We start from the raw sequence: 23,789 nt of genomic DNA, 5'->3' as shown, positions 1-23,789 counted from the left end.
GAATGTACGTTTGAGAATGAAGATAACATAAAAATATACATATATATATAATAAAGTATTGATAAACGAGTAGTAGTATTGTTATTTTTTGGCAGATGTTTGAGAAGGTGTTGTACAAAGGAAGAGTTTCATTTTTCTTGTATTTTTTATTTGCATTTTCTCATAACAAAGAAACCGCTTTTTGTGTTTTATGCGGCAGGGCGTTGGCTAGGGAATGTGCGGACGATGATGACCGGCATCCATCTGCGCACGAAGACAATGATTAGTCGAGGTCGAGGGTTCGCAAACCCTCTGCCAACAATCGACCATTTTCTTCGGACAGTTGGTGATGGCAGACGGTGGCGTTGCATTCTTACGTATGTAAAACGACCGGCCCGGTGTTGATTATCCCGCGGACAATGCCGAGGTGTCCACCGGCCAAGATCACTCGACAATGCTTGACAATAGCAACGCATGCCGAGAACCGACCGGACAGGTGGCTGGCCATTAGCCTCGGTTCGACGTCACTGTTTGCACAGAGCGGTATTCATTAGTCTGCGGATAAGCTGAAAATCATCATTTTGCCCTTCGAGCTGATCCACTTCTACGGAATGTTCCCTTTGTACAATTAGCCCGCTTCGTCGCTTCAACTATACAGAATAATGCAATGGTAAAAAAGCTGAATGGATTCAATCTCAAGTAGGGTGGAGAAGTTCACGGACATTTAACTCGAATTATAATCAGTATTATTAAACGATTAATTTTGACCACCCTGGTGAATTTACACATAATTATATATTTTGTTGTTGTTGTTTTTTGAATTGATCACACGAAATAGAAGAAAGTGACCAGAAGAAATGAAATTGTCAATTTTGAGGAAAAAATATTGATTTTTCGTTGGGATAATTAGATTGAAGAAGATGTCTAACGACTTTGACAAACGTTCCGTTATGAATATTCATCACGCGTCATATTGTGTTTCAATTTCTATCCATCTTTTGCTCAGCATGGAAAACAAATTATAAAAGCCAATCTATTTCAATAATTTATACCGAATCAGCACAACTTGGAAATTTGTCGTATTAATTGAAATTTGATTTGTGTAATTTTGTGCAAATATGCAAAAAAACAAAGAAAATTTGTTTTCACACACGCACGTACAGACAATTGAGGATGAATTGAAGCGTGTTAATTTGAAACTGTTCATGCCGGTGGCCAGCCAATATTATGTTCTTATATTTCGAATGGATACTGTAAACGTGTCAAGTGGAGAACTTTGGATACAAGCGTTCACAAGCACCTGCTCATACTTGAAGCTCTCAAAAAAACAATGACCAATAAGTGGAGAAGCGATTGCGTGCACTTGGCTATTATTTCAACAACTACTTCAAAGCGGCCATTATATTGACATAACTTTACCAGTAAATCAATTCGAACATTACAATTTCAATTTCAGATTAATTTAAATTATTATTTAATTGATAAAAATATTTTTTTAAAAAAATTAGTAACAAATAATTTTTCCAATAATCAAAGCTTGTGCTTGATTGGGATTGATTGAATTGTTGCAATCGATATGCCTGCCGTGTTGAATAATGATGATGATAATAATAGTCGGTCGAATCTCAAGAAAGCTCAGCATCCGTCACGGCGTGTGGTCGGGCAAAAGTTATGCCTGATCGTCTTGATGAGCGTTTTACCGTCTGTCTGTTGTCCATTAGTAGTGTGGAATCGATGATGATGATAGAAAAAAAAAGTAGCTAATTAGCTTATCAATCAATTTCAATATTGCGACTTTATGAGCGGATGAAAAATAAAAACAACAACTGAATATGCAAATTATGATGGTAAGTTTATTTTTAACATTCAATTCTCACGATGAAATAAAAATTGCAAAAGAATTTGGTCAAATTTGGAAAAAGAGCAATGTCATGGTATTTTTTTGATCTTGATTTTTCAGTTTGTGAAAAAACCATCCATTTAAAAATTGTTAACCCAATTTTTGTATTGTCGAGGTTGGTTGATGTGGGACGAGATCAATTTCAAAAAAAAATTTTCCCCCTTTTCAAAACTTGACATCAGGCGATCAATTTTTCCAGCGGACTTTTCAGGCCGCTGACCGGTTTTGTTCGTCAACTTCATCTTCACTGCATTCTTATTCAAAAATTCAACCCCCCCCCCACCTTTCCCCACTTTAATTTTATACAATGCTGTTGTTCACTTGGCCAATTCAGTTTACTGTAAATTTTCCACTCTGGTAATGCATATGTAGATTTTTTTTTATTCTATTTTGGTCCGTGGGAAAATTTTTCCAAAATTACTTTATGAAATATTGTTATTAAAATGTATGAACGTCGAATTGTATTCACAGTGGCCATTTTTGATCACAATTATCTTTTACCTTGATATGCAATAAAGATGATAAGATCGTCGAAGTGAATTTGCATTCACTGCAGGTCGACCTGATTTTCAAAATTGTCCACCAAATCGAAGAAGTTCACTCAATAAAACAATTAATGATGTCATCTTTTGAATGATCGCTTTTTTTTTCTCTTGGAAATTATTTACAGATAAAATTTTAATACTTGCCCAAGAGGCCATGGGACCAGAGTATTAATCGAAAATGAACAAAATGATAAATTTCAAATATATGTGTTTTGATAGTTGGTTATGGATGACTGATTTATTTATTTATTTATTATTTTTTGTCAAGCTGTTATTAATTCAAGCTTTCTTGAGTAGGAACAATTCGATTATGCGAACGACGGCTGGTGTAGTCTTTGAATTTCCAGATCGACTGTTCAAGCGGAAGTTTATTTACTGATTTGTTTCTATTTTTCTTTGACAGTTGAACAAAAAAAAGAGGCACAAATGACCCCAGAATGGGAGAAAATTCCAACTTGGCCACTTCTCACGCTTGCTAGCCACTGTCCGAGTGGTCATCAATTAGCGCGATGACAAACGCGACCTACGGCCCACGGTACCACTCGGCGGGGTACCGTGATGGAGCATCTGTCAAGGTGCCTCGTATTCAACGCCGATGCTCAGAGATTGAAGCTCCAGTTCGGTGTTCAGTTCGGGAACTATCATCAATCACTTCAGGGCGCCGCTCTTCGACGCTTTCTTAGAGTTGCGACCTTGTAGGTCGAAACTGACCAATCATCGTTCAGTACGGTTACATTTTCTGCTTGTCTCAATCGAATTGGTTCATTTCCTAAATCTGCTTTCACCAGATCAACACGCTCTCTTCACAATTGATACACTTCCAACAGCAGGTAAGCAAGTGGAACTCTTTCACTGGTACATGTGTTGTTTGTCTGGCACGTTCGTTCTACGCTTATCCCACGGGGATGTGTGATCCTTTCCACTTTACCGCTTCGATGCATCCCATATGGACAATGGTCGCGTAATTGAACCATTCGTTTTTCAGTGTATTTTCCAAATTAAGTTACCTTGTATCGATTTTCACCTTCACAACTTTTCAGCATTCTGTTGTCACGGGTGATAGATAACTTTATCTATATGTGTGTTTTTTTTCCAAAAAATATTCTTTATTATCTTACAATTCTATTGACCTCGACCAAAAAAAATATTCAGCTTTTTTCTTTTATTTGTCTAGTTGGAACATGAATAAATTTTTCGAAATTTATTTTCACTTTACAATTTTTAAGTAGTAATTTTTCGTTTGAAGAAAAAATATTCCATTATCATAGATTTATTGAGACCATTCATTCATGAATGAACATGTCAAGTACGTGAAATTTGATTGTTGTGTTTATCGAAAGCGGAATGTTTTACAAATTGCATGTTTGAATTGTTGTTGTTGTTGTTGTTGTTGTTGTGTATGCTAATGCACGTAATGGCGAGATAGATGCGAAGAATAATAGTAAAGAAAAGGTTGTTGTGAGGACGTGATCGCGCGAGCGTGCAAAAGTCGACTGGACAATCGGATTAACCGGCCACGCAATGTCGCCGGCGCCCTTTGGCCCGGCAGCTGGCAAAACAGTGCCGATAAACACGGTGGACGCTTGAACGCGTCCCAGCTACCGCGAACTGGACAAATATTGGACCAGCGGTGTTGGCAACAACCGGGATCTTTGTCTTCATTGTGTCTGGTCCATTTGTGGCGGTCAGTGCGGCGATCCAATTGTCCAATTCGAACCGATGCATATCTCATTCTGGTGAAAAGTTGGCTTCGGCGCCGACCTGACTGAACCCCCGCTGACCGTCGCCATGCCTAATAGACCATCTATTGTCTTGTTGTCAGCCAATGGCTCGTAAAAAAATGTACAATTTTCACTACAGGGCCAGTAATAAATCCATCTGCGCTTTGATAATAATAATAATAATAATTTTTCCACTTGACAGTCAGCACGTTGACCTAGTTGAGTTCGCGTTTTATTCAAATTTTTTTTCAAAACACAAAATTATTATTCAATTTTTTTTTCCAGATATGGGACGATTCGAAGATTTATCATCGTCGTTGGTTTGGTGGTGGATCGTGATTCATTTGGGTGTGGGTGTCGAAACGTTTTGTCCAGCCGGTTGTCATTGTCCAGAAGAGTCCGGGTCAGTCGACTGTAGCGGTGTCGGATTGTCAAGTGTACCGATATTGCTCGATCCGAGAATTGGTTCGTTGAATTTGGCCAACAATCGGATCGGTCAGTTGAACGTCGACGAGTTGGGCTTCTATTTGGAATTGGAATTTCTCGACTTGTCCAACAATCGTATTTTCATCATAAACAACGGTGCTTTGGGAAAATTGCACAAATTGCGCGTGTTGAAGTTGAACAACAATCTGCTGACCAGCCTGGGGCCGGATACGTTGTCCGGCTTGACTATGTTGAAATTGTTGGATTTGTCGGCCAACGCCCTGGCCCGTCTGGCGACGTCGGTTTTTTCCGATTTGGGCCAGCTCGAAGCGTTGAATTTGTCGAACAACGCGATCGCCTCTGCCTCACCCGGCGCTTTCACCGGCTTGACCAAATTGAAACAGTTACAGTTGGGCCACAATCAACTGGCCGATTTGACCGACGGTTTGTTCCAGCCGTTGAGGTCGATTCGACTTTTGGATTTCAGTTCGAACATGCTGCGACAATTGAAGCCCCAGACTTTCGACCAGATCGGTTCCACGCTCCAACTGCTCGATTTGTCCGACAATCGAATCGACCAAATCGACGACCACGCCTTCGACGGTTTGCGGTCGTTGAAGCGTCTCGATTTGCACGCCAACCGTCTGGTCAAATTGCCCACGATCAGTTTTCGCAGTCTAACCGAACTGGGTTCGTTGTCGGTCGGTGCAAATCCGTTCGACGAGATCGGCACCAGCGCGTTCGAAGGTCTCGCTCGACTGCACCAGTTGGTCATTTTCGGCTGTCCCAAGTTACGGTCGGTAGCGTTGAACGCTTTTTCGGGTCTTTTCCAATTGGAGACGTTGATTTTGGCCGCGAATGTTCAACTCGACCAAATCCATCCGGTCGCCTTCGAAACCCCCTCGTTGCGTCAGTTGTACTTGTTCGGCAACAATTTCACCAGTCTACCTCGACGCTTGTTGCCATGGCAACAGTTGGACGAATTGGATTTGGGCGACAATCCGTGGAACTGCGACTGCGACATCGCCTGGATCGGCGAAGTGCTGTCGTCCATCAATGGACTGTCCACTTCGAGCGCCTTCTGTCGGCAGCCGGCTGAAATGGCCGGTCGACGGTTGGCGGATTTGGTCGCCTGTTCCCCGTTTACCACCACTGTCACTTGGCTGGCGTTGTCGAGTGTCGTCGGTGCGTTGTTGTTGATCGGCTGTCTTACTGTAACGATCGTCTGCCACGTCAAACGGAACCGTTGCAATGGGACTCGGCGACAAAATATTCACGACCGACCCTCACGACAGCAACAACAACAACAACAACAGTCGAAAATTATGAATAATTTTTTCCAAAATGCCAACATCTTATTGCCCAGTCATTACGAAAAGACCAGAAAAGACGCGCTGCTCTATTGCTACATGCCTGTGGATCAGTTGTCGTCTTGTTCGTCCGCGAATTCCAATTCGACCTCTTCCGACACTCCCCATCGATATTATTATTCTTACTATGCTGGCATGCCTCCGGCCACACCTCCACCCCCACCTCCACCACCACCACCACCACCACTGAATTCACAGCAAACTCAATTTCGAATTGTTCAACATTATCCGGTACCTGTCACGGAACTTTGATCAAACACCACCCTCGTTGCCTTCGAGCATTTTTTCAACTACGGTGCAACTATAATATTCCATTTTCGTTTGTTTTTTTTTATTAAAATATTACTATTGTTGTTCAACTTTGTTTTAGATAATAATAACATAAATATATTTAAAAAAAGATTATTTTTTTCTTTTCTTTTCTTCCCAATAATAAAATCACTCGACACGCACAATTTCCTGCAATTAATGCTACGTTATTATTTTTCACGTCGTTCGTGGCATGGTTTTTCATATAATAACGCTGCTGACAATTGCTGCTAATTAATAAACCACCTCACGGTGGAGGTAGTAATAAAAAATGTCACATTCAATTTATGAATGTCAAGTCAGTCAATTAATTCAGCTTGCAGTGTTGGAAAAATTGTCTCCACCGTCTTCTATTGACTTACTACTTACTGTTCAATTAACATTCCGAATGATAAATGAAACAGAATAAAAAAAAGAAATTGTTTCATTAAAAATATTCTTCTTTCGATCAATCAAAAATTTCACTTGAAACAAATTTTCTATACACAATTCTTGAACAATTTGGACAAATCGTCGTATATTTTTTTTAAATAAAAATTTGCATATAAAAATAAATTATTAAAACAAATTTAAAAAAATAATTTTTATTATTCGCATTTTCAATAATGACAAAAAGGTATTACAAAAAAGGCGCCAATAATGACAAATCACGTTTGGTGTGACGTCACACAACAACGACGTTCAAATTGCCCTGTATTTTCAAACTTTTTTTTGTCGTACCTGTATACTGTATGCACGGATGACGTGCATTTTTTTTTTGTTTTATTTGCAATTTGAAAAGTGTAAAAATTTTTCGAAATTTACATTACAAATTCCATTTATACGAACGTGAATTGTGCAACATTTTGACGTAATTGAACGCTCAATTTTGTTCATTGTTAGAAATTATTTTTCTTCTGTTCTACTTTTTTGTTGTTACATTACAAATTATATTACAAAATTCGCCAGCCAGTTCAACGCATTTTATTGATAATTTGAATTTTTTTTTAATCAAAACTTTCTCAAATGAATTTTTTGCTAAATTAAGCATTTATGCTTTGATTTCGATCGTTACGTTTCATCAAATTATCATTATAAGTATTGTAAAAGAAAATTTGTCGTTTCTATTGCAAAACTTTTCTAAACTATGTCTTTGAAGTGTTCTGTATGTACCTGTTAATCATATATTGTACTGGTCGTTTTGTTTCTGTACTTTAAACTTTGTTGCTTTTGCTGTTAGGGTAAACTTTGTCGTAAAGTTATTATTTCATTGTGCAGAAGTATTTTCAACTAATTAAATATTTGCAAAATTTTCAATTCATCATTCACGTTACGTAATGTCAGAAAATTTTAAATCAGTTTCGGATGCCGTTGTTTTTTGCGAAAAATGGCCTCGTGATTTACAATTGCAAGCTGTGGTCGTTCCTCCTTCTGTAGAAACGCAAGAGTTGACTGATAATGAAGATGCGGACGATAATATACTGACGACTTTTCCAAAGCCGAGGTGTTATGTTTCTGGTCGTGTTGAAATCCATCACAAAATAAGTGACGTTGATGCGTATGAGGGAAAATCATCGGGTAACAGTTTCAAAGTATGATTATTTCTATTTAATCAAGTTAAAATTTAGAAATGGGTAAAAAATTGAAATATCAGCAAATGGAGACTGACAGAGCGGTGATTTGGAAAGCAGTGAATGCAGGTTACCTCCATGATGCTGAAAAAGAAGTAAAAACACCTGACATGACAATGCTGCGCGATTGTTTACAAAGTATTGAAAAATATCAAAGCTAAATTATTATTATTATTATTATTCACAAAATTACAGATTGGTCTCCACGTGATGTTTTTGAAAAATTTTTTGATGAGGAAATTATCACGCACATTGTAACTGAAACCAATCGATACGGCCTGGACACTCTTGGAGATAATTTCAGTGTTGACGAAGAGGAGATGAAGACATTTTTGGCCTTGCTGCTTTTCTCTGGTCATTATGATTTGCCCGAAGAAGACATGTATTGGCAATTCACTGACGACGTATACGTGCCTCTTGTTTACAATGCCATGTCGAAACGCAGGTTTGTGCTTGTGATTGCACTTTTTGACTGTAATTGGGAGGGGAAATATTGTTCAGATTTCGTCAGTTGAAACGCTGCTTACATTTGGCTAACAATGAAGAACTCGATAAACATGACAGATTTGCGAAATTGAGACCATTTTTGAATTTGTTGAAGAAAAAATACCTTCAATTTGGTGTATGGCCAAATGATCTCGCTGTGGGTGAACTGTTGGTCACTTGTCCTGGCTTAAATCCAGGTAATTGAAAGCATTCGATGATGTAATTTGTGTCCGTTGAAAAGATTATTATTATTTAAGATAAACTTGGAATGCAAAATACGGACGTGGAATTCGGTTATAAAACATTTGTACTTGTTAATTCTTCTGGGTATATTTTCAATTTTGCCCTCTACGATGGTGCCACAGAACAGGAAGACTGTCCCGTCGAGGACAATGATCTCGGTTGTGCCGGGGGTGCGGTTGCGGAATTGCTCAAGCCTGTCGAATTTTTCAGTGGGAAATGTATATTTTTTGACGATTATTTTACATCGCATCCACTTCTTTGCTATTTGAAAACGATTGGAGTCAAAGCGACTGGCCTTTTAAGCATTTTACGATCTCGTAAACTTCCACTTTTGCCCATTGAAGAATTTGCCCACTTACGTCGGGGACAATTTTGCCAAGTAAATTGAAGATGAAAATTAATTAAATTAATTAATTAATTAATTAACATGAAATTTAAGCTGTTAGATCCAATCAACGGTGTTGTTGCGGTCCGGTACAAATACGATCGGGTTTATACGTTCATGTCGACAGAATTTGGATTTGATCCATTGATTGAAACAGAAAAAGATGGCAAAGTGTTTTCACTGCCAAATGTATTTCACGAATACAGTCGTAAAAGGTATAAAGTGAATTACATCACCGAATCGGTGAGTATTTTCTTTTTGTTTTAAATAATTAATAATTTTGTTTGTTTATTTCTCTGCTTTTTAGGCGAAAAAATTTAAAGTGCAACTTCGTAATCGAAAATGGTGGTGGCCAGTGTTCACTCATTTTCTGGATTTGACCGTCTACAATGCATGGCGATTCTATCATGAAGCTTCGCAAGCTCCGATGACGTTGTTCAATTTTCGCTCTGAGTTGACAAAATCTTGGCTTGCAAGCGCTGATATAGTATCTGCTGAAGATGAGGATGAAGAAGATGAAGAACAAGAAGAAGCAGAAGGAGAAGAAGCAGAAGGGGAAGAAGAAGCAGAAGAAGATGAAGAAGAAGAAGACGAAGACGAAGAAGAAGAAGAAGAAGAAGGTGGTGAATGAATAATGGCATTAAAGCAACAACAATAGCAACGTCGGTTCGTCGGTTGACGTGCAAGTGTATTTCATTTATTATTTCATTTTTAATTTTATTAATTGCATTGATTCAGTGCGTGTTTTATTTTTCTTTTTTTTATTACAATCATTAAGCAGTAAATTTGGCCTAATTCTATGATTAACAATTTGCATTTTGACGATCTTTTTTTTATTGCTGTCTCTCATCATCATCATCATCATCATTTGTCAAAAATGGAATCTTGCGGTGAGAATAAACGTTCATGTATTTGATTTTTAAATTCAATTTGAAAATTGAAATGGACAATTAATTTTAAAATTATAATTAAGATTCATTAATTGACGCGTTTTCTTTTTCCATATTTTTCAACAGCGGTTCATTTTGTCGTCGAGTCGTTGTCGAATCGCTTCGAGGAATTGTTCAGTGTACAAGTACATTCCCTCTTTTACACTGTAAAATGATGATTTGAAATGGAAATTGGTTAAACTTTAAAATTTGCATACTTTTTCGCGTTGCCGTGTATACAAATGGCTAAGTCTTTCGTCATTTTGCCTTGTTCGATCGTTTCCAAACAGGCAGCTTCTAGATTTTGGCAAAATCTGAAATGGAAATGATAAGTATGCAAATTTTTTTTTGATAAATTTGATAAAATCTGTCACTCACTGTTTGAGGGGTTCGTTTCGATCCAGTTTCGCTCGATGTTCCAAGCCTCGAGTCCACGCGTAAATGCTTGCCACTGGATTGGTGCTCGTTTGACGTCCGGCTTGGTGATCACGATAATGTCTGGTCACAGTACCGTGAGCAGCTTCGGATTCGATGGTCTTGCCATCCGGGCACATGAGTACACTGGTCATCAGACCCAAAGAACCGAAACCTGTGTATACAATTGAACATCATTTTCCAAGGTACGTACGTACGTGTTGTTTGTGTGTTTTAATGTAAATTTTATTCACCTTGAGCGACGATATCCGATTGCACGTCGCCATCGTAGTTTTTGCATGCCCAGACAAAGCCACCATTCGATTTCAGTACTTGGGCAACCATGTCGTCAATAAGACGATGTTCATACCATATTCCAATGGTTTTGAATTTATTTGCATAAATTCTGTTACAACAAAAAACCTTTAACAAATAATGAATAAGAAGGAGCAGAGCAAAAATCAAATACTTTTCATAAATTTGTTGGAAAATATCTTTAAAACGACCATCGTATTTTTTCAAAATTGTGTTCTTTGTACTCAGGTACAATGGCCACTTTTTCGCAATCGCGTATTCGAAGCAACTTTTGGCAAAATTTTCAACTGACTGAAAAAAAAATTTTTTTTTAAAATATTTAATATATTTATTTTTCATAAATTGTCGCGAATTGAAATTACTTCATCAGTGTTGTACATGCCCATGGTGATGCCTGGAGTTTTGAAATTGTAAATTTCACTTCTTATACTTTGGCTACCATCGTTTGGCGTAAATACTAATTCCACTTTGCCCGGCTTTTTAATTACCATTTCTGTGGCTTTATACTGAATAATAGATAATATTTCATTTCTGCTTTTGAAACAAAAAGGTGACAAAATATGTTTAACTTCATCAAGTTAAATATTTCAGTCAAGAAATCAAAATCAGGACAACAGTTGCATCAATCAGGACAGTTAGAAGAATGTGTAAAGTCAGTTCAAAAGTCATATTAATTTATTTTTACTCTTCTAATGTAAATTTAATATAATGAAATTCGTAAATTTTGAAAATCATACATCATCATTTTGATAGGTTTTTAATAATAATATAATGTTATTTGTACAAATAATGGCAATACGTGCAATTTACCTGATCACCGTGTGCATGCCTACCGATGACGATTGAATTTGTCCAACCTGGTATTAGTCGAGGTATGTTCTTGCAGAGAATTGGTTCACGAAAAACAGTACCACCGAGAATGTTCCTTATAGTACCGTTCGGACTGAGCCACATTTTTTTCAAATTAAATTCTGAATAGAAAATATGTAAATGTGATGAAAATTATCATACACGTATACCTTTGACTCGAGCTTCGTCTGGTGTAATTGTCGCACATTTGATACCGACGTTGTATTTCAGAATAGCTTCCGCTGCTTCAACAGTAACGCGATCTTCAGTTTTATCTCGATTTGGTAAGCTCAAATCAAAATAATGGCACTGAATATCGATATATGGAAAAATCAACTGAAACGAAACAATTCATTTGTGAAAAATTGATTGATTCAATCAATTATTTATCAATCAAATGTGAAATTGAACTAACTTTATCTTTGATGAATTTCCAAATGATGCGAGTCATTTCATCGCCATCTAATTCCACTACAGGATTTTCAACCTTTATCTTACTGAAGTCTGTTTATTTGAATATACATATATATATATATAGTGGTATTATTGACGGCTTCTTATTATTAATATCTTACTTGAAGCAGAACGCACAATTCCATTTTTAGAAGAAAAAACCTTCAACATTTTCCACATCATTGTAATGAGCACAGATTCTCTGAAAAGAAGAAGACGAATCAATTGATATGATGAAAATGAAGCTGCGTTCGAAAAACGCTTGCATAAAGAACAAACTAAACAGGAAAGGAAAAATATTTTAAAAAGGTGAAATTTTCAACGTCACAACGAATACGACGACTATGACGTTTTTGTTGTGTAACATCGAGCATTATTCAGGTAAAGCACAACATTCTGACGTTTAAAATTCCTTCTAATCAACACACAACTGCTAAATAATTGATTGTTTTCAAATTTCAACAGTATCAATCGGAAGAAAAATAAGGAAGAATAAAAAACGAAACGATTTCAAAAATGTGACGAAAAAACATGCATATCTTCCGGTATATGCATGCATGTATGTAAAAATTTTATCTTCATCTGTGTGTAGAAATGGAAAATATTTATTTGTTCATTTTTCTTTAAATATTATTATTCAACTGCTATACTGATAGCAAAGACGAGAAAAACACAAAAAAATCAGATGCTATCTTACACGCTAATCGACTGGAATTTTCTAGGAAGCTAAAGAAGAAGCGGTGGCAGTTAGCAGTTGTGACGTCATCAGTTCAAATTAAACGCACTGAATTCCAGTGCCAGTGCGCAACTGCACCTGGTACGCCACATTAAATATTGATATAATATTAGCTTTGTGATTCTGCCGCTTTGCCGACATATTTCACTGTTCAGATGGAATTTTTTGTTTGAAAATTAATTCTCATCGAACAAGACGCTAAAATGGAAATTTGCTACCGTCTGACGAGAAAATATTCTTTTTGATTTTAATACTGCATTTATTAAATCACTATTACAACAGAACGGAATCTTTGGAACATCGTCAATCAATTTAGCAATTGTCATAATTTCTTTTTTTTCCGCAATTAATCAAATAAATGCTAACGTAATAATATTACGCAATGATTGAAGTTTTTATGTCAAAAATGCTATAAAAACATATAAAAAAATAAATGAAAATGTATTAATTCAACAGCAGAATAACTTATTCAAAAGAACAACTGTTGATTTTATTTTATTGATAATTTTCATTAAAATAACTCTGCTAAGATACTTGCTTTTCATTGGTCATACTGTAAGTAGTAGGAAAACGACACAGTTAATAGTGGAAAATATTTTTATTTGAAAATGAAAAATGATTGAGTAAAAACAGATCGAAGAAAGATGTTCATAAATAACAGCATTTCAGTTTGGAACCGAGTTTTTGCTCGTATTTCTTGCTTCTTCAACGTAAGACTTGAATGGCAGGACAACTTGTTCAGCATTTTCAGAAACTGGGCGTAATATCCTGCCATAAGGAACGTTCTGAAGTAATTTTACTGGTACTGTACACTTTATGAAATGATCCAAATCGACTTACTTTATCATCAAGTTTAACATTGCAACCATTGTTTTCTTTTTTACAATTTGAATCTGAAATATCAAACATATCCATAAAGCAATAAAACAGTTTCACTTACGTTGAATTTGCATTTCCACCACATGATTGTACAAATTTTCATTTTTTTTCATAATCGATCGATTTTTTTCTCGCAACGTTTCAAATTCCTTGTCTCCATGGTCAATTTTTTTCCATAAATACTCCAAAAAACATTCATATCGCTCAAATTCTTTGGACTTCATTTCTCTTTCAATTTGCAACTGTTGCTGTAATTAATGATCACATTGTTCAAGTATCGAAAAGGAAAAGTATGCTTTCACAAAATTACCAATATTTTTTCGGTCGATTCTTTCAGTTGTAAATTTTCTTGAAGAATTTTCTCATTTTCACATTTCAGATTGTTGTTCTCATTTTCATAATGTTCTTTAATTGCGTTGCTCTTTTCCTAAATGTCTCGGGATAATAATACATGAAGTGAATCATTACAAATTAACGTACAGTTTCTTGGGCGAGCATTTTCCTTAACAGTTCGCTTTCTTCTGTCACTGAGTTGATTCTATTCAAAAGTTCATCTTTTTCTTTTGAAAATGCAGCGGTCTGCGCAGCAAAGTCCGTATTCATATTTTCATAAATTTCACTCTTTTCCTTTACAAATGCCATCTTAGCATCCTCAAGCTCTTGACTTTTCCTTTCAACACTGTTCTCCAAGTTCTTAATGGAGAGCTGAAATTAATCGTGAACAGTTGTTACATAGTAGTACAGTTAAAGCGGTTTACCTTGAATGCTTCCATCTCGTTTAGCAGCTCCATTCTTTGATTAATGGAACTTTGAAACAGCATTTCAATTTCATCAAAGCTTAAAGAATTTGATTCGTAGCCTACAATTATGTCGTACTTCTTTGCCATTTGTGCAATGTTTTGTTTAAAACTATTACACGCTTCTTCTTTACGTAAAAAGTTTTCATTTTGTGCGGTAACAGAGGCAATCTGCTCAGTGAGTTGTTCTTCCTTTTTTTGAAGTGCATCAAATTTTTTGATGGCGTCTTCAGCATTTCCAAAACGATTACATAGCAAAGTATAAATTTTAGCAATCGACTTGGCCATCAACTTCTTTTTCTCCAATGGAATTTCCATCGATGCTAAATGAGACATTTTGAAATACGTCAGTATCCCGTAAACCGTACCGCACTATATATTTGGCGCCTACTGAAGGAAACTTGAGCATCATTAAACAATTTTTTTATTTTTATTTTAAAGTTTGAAAATTTTTAAAAGTTAAAAGAAAGGTAAATTTAATTGACTTTTAATTAAAATTAAATGCTGGGTATTCAAAACTGATTTTTTAAATTCAAATTACAGCTGACTTATCTTACACAAAATAAAAGCACAATATGGATAACATTATAGTTTTAAATTTCTTAAATTATTTTTAATTATAATACTGCATGTGGAATTTTAACCTACATTTTTTTTAATAAATAAATTGCAATAATTCAAATGCGATTGTTTGATATGTATTCGTATATTTTGTTCTAATATATATATTTTATATATTATGAAAGAATTTTTCATAAAACTATAAATATTACAAAATGGAATACATTTGAAAACCTACAGTACCTAAAAGTTAAGTAGCAAGTTATTCCATTTTTAGATGACAGTACGATTGCGCGGGTTTCATAAGGTTGCTGTATATCAGCATAGTTTTGTCACTTGAACGTAAGTTTGCTTTTAATACATTGGCACATTAACTAAATTATTAAATTGATATTATATTTAGAATTATTTTAAAAGAGAATTTTTAATTTAGTGTCATTTCTTTTAAATTTGAAATTTCAATTTCTTCACAATTTGACACTTCTCAAAGTAATGCCAATAAAAATATGCAATATAACTGCAACAGCTGAACTAAATTGCATGATGACGGGATGCGGTTTTAATTTGAAAATTTGAACAATCTTTCTATAGAGTTTAGTCCAAATGTTTCAATTGTGACTGCTTGCACTGACACCTTTAGCACATCTGTTTCATGTCTGATTATTTGATATTCATGTAATGAGTTTTCATTTTAAATGCAATGCGCTGAATATAGTTTCTTTGGTGCATCAGTGTTTGTTTGTTTATTTGATGATTTAGCTGTATTTGCGCATTTCATTATATATTAATTGTGCTGATTTTCAGTAATATCACTCTTTGATAATATGAACGTTTGTTTGCAGAGTACATTTATCATATCTGAGCTTGCTATATGTGATAATATCTGTATTAATTTAGATCGCTTCTAGAATGGTAAGGAACTGAAAATACAACGTTTTGCATACCAATATTTTATCAGTACGAAAAGTTGTATTGGTCAAGATGTCAAATAGCTCTTCACCAAGTACCAGACCAATGCGTCTGGCTAAGCAGGGTGCTTATGAGACAATGTCAAACGTATTGGGCTTGTCCCGTTCTCATCACAAAGTTAGTCAGTCTGTTTCTGGAAATGGTTCTTCCGTATCCGTGAACCCTCGGTTAGTATTGATTTTGCCATTTTTGCAATTAAAATAGCGCTTGCTGTTGCAAGCTCTTTGATACGATTATTGAGTTAATGCATGATTTTTATCGTGATAACCTACATATAGTAATTTATTTTTATTAAGAATTTGTTTGTCTTTTGAATTTTCAGGAATATTTTAAAAATCATTGCTGCTATTAGTAGAAATGTAACCGCGTTTTTAGGATGCGATTTCATACTGTAGTTGTTTGACAATCAAGTTCGGGGTAATCAATGGTTTGAAAAATAAAATTTTTGTCAATTTTAACAAGCTTTTGTTTTTTAAAAAGTAACGATGAAACGTAAGACATTGAAAGCTGACATAAATTATTTTAATGATTTTGTTTTTATTAAAGGATTCATTTTACATATTTTAAGTATTGGTTTTTAACCGTCGTTTTATTTGCAGTAATGATTGTTAATAATCTGTATGTATATGATTAAGTAATTGTGTTTCATTAATTTTTGATTCTAATTTTAAATTTTCATTTATAAATTTAAATTAAATTCTTGTTTCTTTTCTTGGATAGTTTAATAATTTATGATTTGCGTTTACATGTTGTAGAGCTTTGGATGAGATATTGGACTCTAATAATCCTTCAGTTTCAGCAGTGGCACAATCTAGATCACAAAAAAGAAAATCTCCAAATGATTCAGAAGTGGTTGATTTTATTCTTTTTTTAATGTTTTATTTAATTTAAAATTTAATCTTCAGGTATTTACTACTCCAAAAAGAGGTCGCCCCGCTGGAAGAGGGCGTGGTCGGCCACCGAATCGACCAGTTTTAGATAAAGAAGCTTCCTTGTATTTCTTGATCAAAGAAGGGAAAGCTGCTCTGATAGTAAGAATTTTCAATCACTATATCCTGTCTTATAAAATTTATATTTTTAAGCAAGTAGCAGATGACTGGATAGAGCATTATCAAAAAGACGCCGACTTAGCTGTAATGGATTTAATTCAATTTTTTATTTCAAGTACTGGTTGCAAAGGTATCGTTACCTTGAATGACATTCGTACAGATGATTTTTCTCAACTCATAAGAAAAATGACAGAAGACTTTGATGAAGTTTGCAGTTTTGTTGTCTTATTGGAATGTTTCTATATACATACATATATGCTTCTATCGTAGGACAGTGGTGACTATCCAATTATAATTGCTGGTTTGCAGTGGAAAAAGTTTCGTCGCAATTTTTGTGATTTTGTTAAAGTGAAATTCAGCAAATTCAAGCTTTGATTTTGGCTGATATTTTTCATTATTTAAGACTTTGATTAAGCAATGCCAGTACAGTGTTATTTATGATCAATATCTTATGGACATCATTATTTCATTATTGACTGGTTTGGCAGATTCCCAGGTTCGGGCTTTCCGACATACTGCTACACTCGCAGGTACGTGTTTACTGTTTTATGAATTTTAAATGCCAATTTATATATGCTTTACGTAGCTATGAAAGTAATGACAGCTCTGGTAGAGATTGCTGTTCGGCTGAGCCAATCGTTGGCTAGTGTGAGTAAGCAGTTTGAAACGGAACGAACAAAGCAGCGGAAAGGCAACCAACGAATTGAGGCATTGATGCAGAAAAAACATGAGGTCTTTTTTTGTATTAAATTTATCAAACACTTATGTTTTTTTTATTTTTTTTTCAACATTTTAGTATTCTGAGAACAAAGACGAAATTATCAATATGCTAGATTATATTTTCAAAAGCGTATTTGTTCACAGATATAGGTAAATTGATTTCTTTGTGATTTTTTAAAAATATTCTGCTTTCATTTTTAGGGACGCCGTGCCTGAAATTCGCTCATTGTGTGTGACAGAGCTCGGCGAATGGATTCTCAATTTTCCAGAACACTTTCTGGATGATTCTCACTTGAAATATGTGGGTTGGACTTTGTATGATAAGGTATTTTTAATTTTTGATTCATCTTATTCAATCATACTAAGCAGAACGAAATGGGTAGTTTTTGTCATGTGTCATGTCTCATAAAGTGGTTTGTATGTTAAGTGTTGTAGAAATATCTATTGTGCAAATAGTTTTGCTGGGTTTTTTTTCACTTTTTAGCTTTTCTTTCAAAATCAATTTTCCGTTTAGGTTGGCGAAGTGAGGCTGAGGTGTTTGCAAACTCTGCTTCCTCTTTACCAAGAAGAGCAGTTTGCTCCTCGACTGGAATTGTTTACAAATAAATTTAAAGTATTTTTTTTAATTTAAATTATTCATTTTTTTCAAATTAAGACGAACATATTTGTAATTCAGGTTCGTCTTGTTTCTATGGTATTGGATAAAGAAAATGAAACTGCCGTCTTGGCTGTCAAGCTGGTTACTTGCATGCAGAGGTAAAAATTGCCATTCATTGTTCGTTGCTCAATTGTAATTTCTATCCTGTTGTTTGTCGAATTTTCTTTGTCGAATAGGCATTTCCCAGCATTGTTGGTAGCAAGAGATAACGAGATGGTTTATGAATTGATCTATTCTGTCCATCGTGGTCTTGCACTGGCAGCTGGTGAATTTTTGCTTCAACAATTGTTCAACGTTAAAACCCCTGGCCGTACTCGATCTCAACAAGAATGCAAAGCAACGAACAAATCTGTTATTCGCGATTTAGTGCAATTTCATAAAGAAAGCAAGGTTTAAAGTTGAAATATTTATGTTTCTTGATTTTTTAAATGAAAATTAAATCTTTTTTTTCTCCAGCTTCACGAACATGCTGCTTATTTGGTCGACTCTTTGTACGACAGTCATGATTTGCTTAAAGACTGGACGGCGATGACGGAATTGCTACTGCACGGAGATGATAAACGTAATGAAATAAATTAGTGATTTTATTTCATTTTAATTTGAAATTTTTCAGAACCTTTGGACAGAGAGGATGAATCCCTGCTGATTGACATCATGGCTTGTAGTGTTAAAGAGGCAGCCACTGGTGAGCCTCCGATAGCGCGCAGTGTTAATAAGAAGGTATTTTTGAGGGTGTTGCTCTTCAAGTCAATGTGTTAGCTTTGTCTTTGTTTTTTGATTTAGTACGTTACACAGAAAGAGCACAAACAAGTCCAGGATGATCAAGCTCGACTAACTGAGCATTTTGCTGAACATCTGCCGGTACTTTTGCAAAAGGTTTAGGTGATTATTGATGATGATTCAATTGATCAATAAATATAGTTCAATTTTAGTTTACTGCTAATCCTCGAGATTTGGAAAATTTGTTAACAATAGTTCAACGTTTTAATATCGAAGTGTATGGTGCTGCCCACTACTTAAACGTAAACTTTTTGGAGTGTTGTGTTGTTGTGTTTTTCGATGAAAATTGTTTTTCTTTTAGCATCTGAATGCCCTAGTGAAATGCTTGGAAGAGATATTTGAAAGGCATGCCGATGAAGAATTGCTTGGTACATGCAGCCGGACGTACGAATGTCTTTGCAGTGAGAAACTTCCAGTACATGTTCGACCGTTGGTTACTGGTTCAACACTGATCGATTTGACAATGCTGAAGCTACGTCAAGAAATTCAACAATTCAACACCGTCGATGGAGCACTGGATGAAGAAGACATTGTGACATTGATTACCAGCATGCGTCGCATCGAGGCGTTGCATCAGTAACAGCTTTTCTACAGTCTCTCAGTTCAGTGTGAATAGAATGTTCAACTTTCAGATGTCATGATTTATCCAAATGGGATGTCTGGGATTTGATCTTTCCAATTGTAAAACAGCGGCAGGAGTATGCTGTACCTCCAAATCCTGAAGTAGAATTGAATTTTGTTTTCTCCCAATATGCGGCTTTATAGTATTATAGCATTTGTTTTACAGATGATGCGCTTGTCAGTGAAAACATGCTATTGGTCACTGCTCTGGGCATTGAAAGCTATTGCGGATAGACAGAGTTTTGAAGTGGAATTTTTATGAAATTTTCTCTTTTTTTTGGTTAAAATTTGACATTTACTTATTTGCAGGATTCAATACCAAAGCTGAAGCAGCAGTTTCAACAATTTTGCACATGTTGTCGAGAGTTGATGGAATCGCCTGTTAATGAAACGGCTGAGACGGTAAGTTCAGAGAAAGATGGAAATGTTTATTTCAAAAAATTGAAATCAAGTTTTTTATTAATATTGAAATTGAGTTGAAATGACGGCTATTGTTGAATGCTTTTTTTAAGGCATATCTGATACTTTGTGATTTGCTACTTATATTTGGATGGAGCTTGCCTGAGCGAAATGAAGAACTCACCGCTTTGGTATTCGAAGCGGATCAAAGTTTGGAGGATCAGTTGGAGCAGTTTGTCAGGCGGAAAGTGTTTGTCGACGATGCGGCACAAGGTAAAATAAATTTAAAATCATTTTGCAATTTCCAATTTCAGTTGGTAAAATTTCTCAGCTGGCGACGTGACCGATGAAGAGGCAGAAATTGTTAAAACCCATCGACGTCGTATTTATTTGGCTGCATTTTGCAAGTTGGTCGTCTTTGGTGTTGTCACTGTAGCGTCGGCTGTGCATATTTTCAAAAATTATGTTACTGTAATAATATTGCGTTTTTGATGCTTTTTGGAAGTGAATTTAAGAGAGAATTTTTATTTTTTTAGTTTCAAAGTGATTTCGGCGATATTATTCGTGTTCTGTTGAACAGATGTCGAGAAAGTGACAAAATGGGCTGGGCGAAGACCATGATTAGAGCACTATGTGCTTTGTATCAAGAAACAGTCGTACGTGTTATTTTTGTGATTTGAAATTTATTTTTTACATTATATGAAATATATTATTATACGCTGAACACACACACACACATATATATATGTATGTATGTATAAAATGAATTTCAGAGTGAATTGGACCCTGAAAATAGAGACAAAATCTCAGATGCAATTTATGTTGTGCATGAATTGGCTAAACGGTTTGCCATGTCTTTTGGTTCAGATCCTACGAAAACTCGCGAAGCAATAGTAACTTTGCACAGGTATTCATTTTGTTAATATGACTGAAAAATGAATGAAAATATATAATTTTATAACTTTTTTTCTCATTTAAAGGGAAGGAATTGATTTTGCTTGTGCGGCTGATTTGAATACTGCTACTGGGAAAGCGCCGCGAGATTTGCCGTTTCTCGAAGCACTTAATGAACTTTCTAATAGATTGCTTAAACAAGACAAGCGGATAGTGTAAGTATAGTGATGATTTTGGAAGGAAACGAGGGACTATTAATTAATTTGATGTTTTTTTAAGGTTGAATTATCTGAACAGACATTTCAATGGCGTACGGGTGGGTGTGGATGGCGAATGGCAGCCGTTGATTACTTACAGAAACTCGCTGGTCGAGAGTGAAGATGAAGCGGCACTGATGCCACCTCCACCGTTACCGCCGCCGTTGATCAGTGCAACTGTGAATAAAGGCCAAGTTCCTCCGCCACTTTCCCTTACTCCATCAATGAGTATGAATTTTTTTTTAAATTTTATTTTGCATTTTGAACATTCATGTGAGAAACCATTTTGAAACCAGATGTTAGTTCACCGTTTGTTCCTGTTGCTGCGTCATCATTTTTGACCAGACGTACCGCGCGCACTGGAACAACAGTTGATACGTTGATGGAAGTGGACTTTGAAGAAGAGTGAGCATTCACTTTGGCGACACTGGACATAGAATTGGATGAATTCAATATTTAATTTTTGGCTGGTACTTACTTAATAATTCAAACAAACTAATGTTCTCTGTTTTACCGTTTGTTAGCGTTAATTGACACTATTACTATTCTTATGCCTTCACTTAGACATACATGTAGTATTTGATGGAATACATATATCTGTGTATATGTGTATGTGTATGTGTATGGATGTTTATTAGATATTTTTTTTTAAATTAATTAATAAATGTTTTTGCTTTTGTGATATTATTTTCCTTTTCGATACTGATAAATACAGTTGAATTTATAGATTATTGTTTCAAATATTTTATGTAAGCTTTGCAGTGGTGCAGTTGAATGGATTTTTAGCAAAGATGGATAATCAAAGGCGACTTTGGAAGAAAATATTACACGGAAACGGTAAATAGCATTTGAAATGTGTAAGTATTTGCAAATGTTAATCACTTAAAATTGTGAATAAGTAACTGCATGATGATAGACGCTGAGTAAAGGTGGAATATTTGTTTTCATGACTATCCTTGTGGTAGTTGCTTTAATAAAAGTACTTTTGCCACACGTTCACTAAGTTGAACAGTTTGAATTTGCTCACTAGATCTGTTCACTCATGCTTATGGGCAAATAAAATGGTCGGCTGATAAAAGAATATTATTTTTTTTTATTTTAACGAACAATTTATTATTAAATTACATTTTAGAAAAACCCGAAGAGCGCCCGAGCAGGCTGGCATCAAACGGTAGTGAATGGTTCATTTCAAAAATGGAAAATAAGTAACATTAAATAATTTTTTAATGTTTAAAATATGCTCTTTGTGTTTAAGGTAGTATTATTGTTTGGTTTAAACTTTCAGTTTTTCCAACAGTAGTTAATAGTTGTGCAGTGTAAAGTGGTTGTAGTTTTACTTGGTTTATTTGTTTGACTTCAACAAACATTGTCTGAATAATAAATAGCAGTATACTAGAAAAATTGAAAATTGTGCAGATACGATAATCAACAAATATTATGAGTTGAAATTGATGATAGCAGTTCGAACTGGTTCTGTGACTTTGTTAAAAACACTTGCAAAATAGCAATAAAAAGCTGTGTTTGTATGTTTTTTTACTTTTAACAATATTTTGATACAGAACAAAAATAATCACAATTTTAAATATGTATTGTTTTTTTAAGCTTCAGGATATCCTTCGTGAAAATATTATTATCGGAAGCAAAAAATAGTTTAATGTATCATTTTATTCAGAATATTACAAGCAGAATTTACGAATCACAGAGACAGATGTTGCAGGCACAGTTTTGCATTTGAATATGGAAGCAGAATAGATCAGGCAGCGGAAAGCATATTATTATATAATATAGTATAGTATAGTATAGTATAGATGAACAAGAAAGAGAATACGTTGGGTAATTGTCCATTGATGGTGCAGTTGATTGAGACGTTTTAAACTTTTGCTTGGTTAGTTTCCCATGTTGGATCGTTTAATTTTTTGAATATAGTATTCAAACCGTACGATTTGTCGGGGTTCGTTTGCGGTGGTGCCGGTGGGAAATATGGAGTTTGAGAAGAGGAAATTTGGCCAGGCTGACGAATCAACGTTTGTGAACTTGTATCAACAACTCTAGCATCTGGACTACGTCTTTTGTAACATGGCCAGCCAGGACCGGCGCACATGGTTAAATCAGGTCCGTATAATGGGCGTGGATATGAATTATAATACGGGTAAGAGCCATAATATCCACCAGGATTACAAGCCTGTATAATGTTTTTTTCTTTTTAAGTAAAATTATCATAGAAACAAGTAGAAATTATATCATCATGCTATTATGTATTTTTTACCTTTGTACAGTGGATAAGCAAGATTGTAATCGATGCAAGCAGGCAGATTATGCGACACCGGTTCATTGACAGCATTGGTATGTTTGTTTAAAATAACTTTCTTAAAACTAAAATAATCAATGTTAAATTAAAAGCATCATCTATATATATGTATATATAAGTAAATGAATAAATAAATAAAAATAAAATACAACACAGCGTTTACATGAGCGACTAGTGTTCGTCAACAAATTAGCAAATATGGGCAGATCATTTTTGAAAGTGGCTGT

The 23,789-nt window shown here is 35.1% G+C and overlaps 9 protein-coding genes across 9 annotated transcripts; 6 read left to right on the top strand and 3 right to left on the bottom strand.

The window, feature by feature from the left end:
• The first annotated feature begins 2,933 nt into the window (after positions 1-2,933).
• On the top strand, positions 2,934-4,193 carry Tsp_06177 (conserved hypothetical protein). Its single transcript, XM_003380435.1, has 4 exons — positions 2,934-3,046; positions 3,082-3,254; positions 3,428-3,480; positions 3,888-4,193. Exons 1-4 carry the CDS (start codon positions 2,934-2,936, stop codon positions 4,191-4,193), a joined length of 645 nt encoding a protein of 214 aa, XP_003380483.1.
• A 239-nt stretch (positions 4,194-4,432) lies between these two features.
• On the top strand, positions 4,433-5,670 carry Tsp_06178 (putative leucine Rich repeat-containing domain protein). The gene is given in 2 exon segments (XM_003380434.1): positions 4,433-5,015; positions 5,027-5,670. 2 exon segments carry the CDS (start codon positions 4,433-4,435, stop codon positions 5,668-5,670), a joined length of 1,227 nt encoding a protein of 408 aa, XP_003380482.1.
• A 1-nt stretch (position 5,671) lies between these two features.
• Positions 5,672-6,193, top strand: Tsp_06179 (conserved hypothetical protein). The gene has a single exon (XM_003380433.1). It carries the CDS (start codon positions 5,672-5,674, stop codon positions 6,191-6,193), a length of 522 nt encoding a protein of 173 aa, XP_003380481.1.
• Positions 6,194-7,566: 1,373 nt separating this feature from the next.
• Positions 7,567-9,605, top strand: Tsp_06180 (piggyBac transposable element-derived protein 1). The gene is made up of 7 exons (XM_003380432.1): positions 7,567-7,807; positions 7,858-7,998; positions 8,056-8,305; positions 8,362-8,543; positions 8,604-8,968; positions 9,029-9,217; positions 9,282-9,605. The coding sequence occupies exons 1-7, from the start codon at positions 7,567-7,569 to the stop codon at positions 9,603-9,605; spliced, it is 1,692 nt and encodes a 563-aa protein (XP_003380480.1).
• A 378-nt stretch (positions 9,606-9,983) lies between these two features.
• Tsp_06181 (isocitrate dehydrogenase, NADP-dependent) lies at positions 9,984-12,308 on the bottom strand. The gene is made up of 11 exons (XM_003380431.1): positions 12,258-12,308; positions 12,097-12,136; positions 11,897-11,985; positions 11,652-11,817; positions 11,443-11,603; positions 10,995-11,138; positions 10,787-10,923; positions 10,572-10,723; positions 10,282-10,492; positions 10,122-10,217; positions 9,984-10,068 (listed from the first exon to the last, which is right to left on the bottom strand). The coding sequence occupies exons 1-11, from the start codon at positions 12,306-12,308 to the stop codon at positions 9,984-9,986; spliced, it is 1,332 nt and encodes a 443-aa protein (XP_003380479.1).
• Positions 12,309-13,335: 1,027 nt separating this feature from the next.
• Positions 13,336-14,682, bottom strand: Tsp_06182 (pleckstrin protein). Its single transcript, XM_003380430.1, has 6 exons — positions 14,308-14,682; positions 14,030-14,254; positions 13,860-13,976; positions 13,611-13,797; positions 13,511-13,563; positions 13,336-13,455 (listed from the first exon to the last, which is right to left on the bottom strand). The coding sequence occupies exons 1-6, from the start codon at positions 14,680-14,682 to the stop codon at positions 13,336-13,338; spliced, it is 1,077 nt and encodes a 358-aa protein (XP_003380478.1).
• A 1,206-nt stretch (positions 14,683-15,888) lies between these two features.
• Positions 15,889-21,663, top strand: Tsp_06183 (cohesin subunit SA-1). The gene is made up of 27 exons (XM_003380429.1): positions 15,889-16,043; positions 16,632-16,728; positions 16,782-16,907; positions 16,959-17,132; positions 17,196-17,273; positions 17,329-17,455; positions 17,512-17,657; positions 17,722-17,795; positions 17,847-17,970; positions 18,160-18,258; positions 18,301-18,401; positions 18,480-18,693; positions 18,760-18,865; positions 18,917-19,023; positions 19,087-19,179; positions 19,236-19,325; positions 19,385-19,659; positions 19,716-19,806; positions 19,871-19,951; positions 20,014-20,106; positions 20,217-20,376; positions 20,435-20,574; positions 20,640-20,765; positions 20,877-21,010; positions 21,084-21,212; positions 21,277-21,482; positions 21,533-21,663. Exons 1-27 carry the CDS (start codon positions 15,889-15,891, stop codon positions 21,661-21,663), a joined length of 3,477 nt encoding a protein of 1,158 aa, XP_003380477.1.
• Positions 21,664-21,804: 141 nt separating this feature from the next.
• Tsp_06184 (pleckstrin protein) lies at positions 21,805-23,006 on the top strand. The gene is made up of 5 exons (XM_003380428.1): positions 21,805-21,829; positions 22,017-22,091; positions 22,387-22,459; positions 22,857-22,903; positions 22,927-23,006. Exons 1-5 carry the CDS (start codon positions 21,805-21,807, stop codon positions 23,004-23,006), a joined length of 300 nt encoding a protein of 99 aa, XP_003380476.1.
• Positions 23,007-23,124: 118 nt separating this feature from the next.
• On the bottom strand, positions 23,125-23,595 carry Tsp_06185 (conserved hypothetical protein). The gene is made up of 2 exons (XM_003380427.1): positions 23,521-23,595; positions 23,125-23,436 (listed from the first exon to the last, which is right to left on the bottom strand). The coding sequence occupies exons 1-2, from the start codon at positions 23,593-23,595 to the stop codon at positions 23,125-23,127; spliced, it is 387 nt and encodes a 128-aa protein (XP_003380475.1).
• Positions 23,596-23,789: the final 194 nt, after the last annotated feature.

This window comes from Trichinella spiralis, assembly GCF_000181795.1.
Source record: "Trichinella spiralis strain ISS 195 chromosome Unknown Scfld2, whole genome shotgun sequence".
Lineage (NCBI taxonomy): Eukaryota > Metazoa > Nematoda > Enoplea > Trichinellida > Trichinellidae > Trichinella > Trichinella spiralis.
The sequence above is the reverse complement of the archived record's forward strand: the minus strand, read 5'-3'. Positions and strand labels throughout refer to the sequence as shown.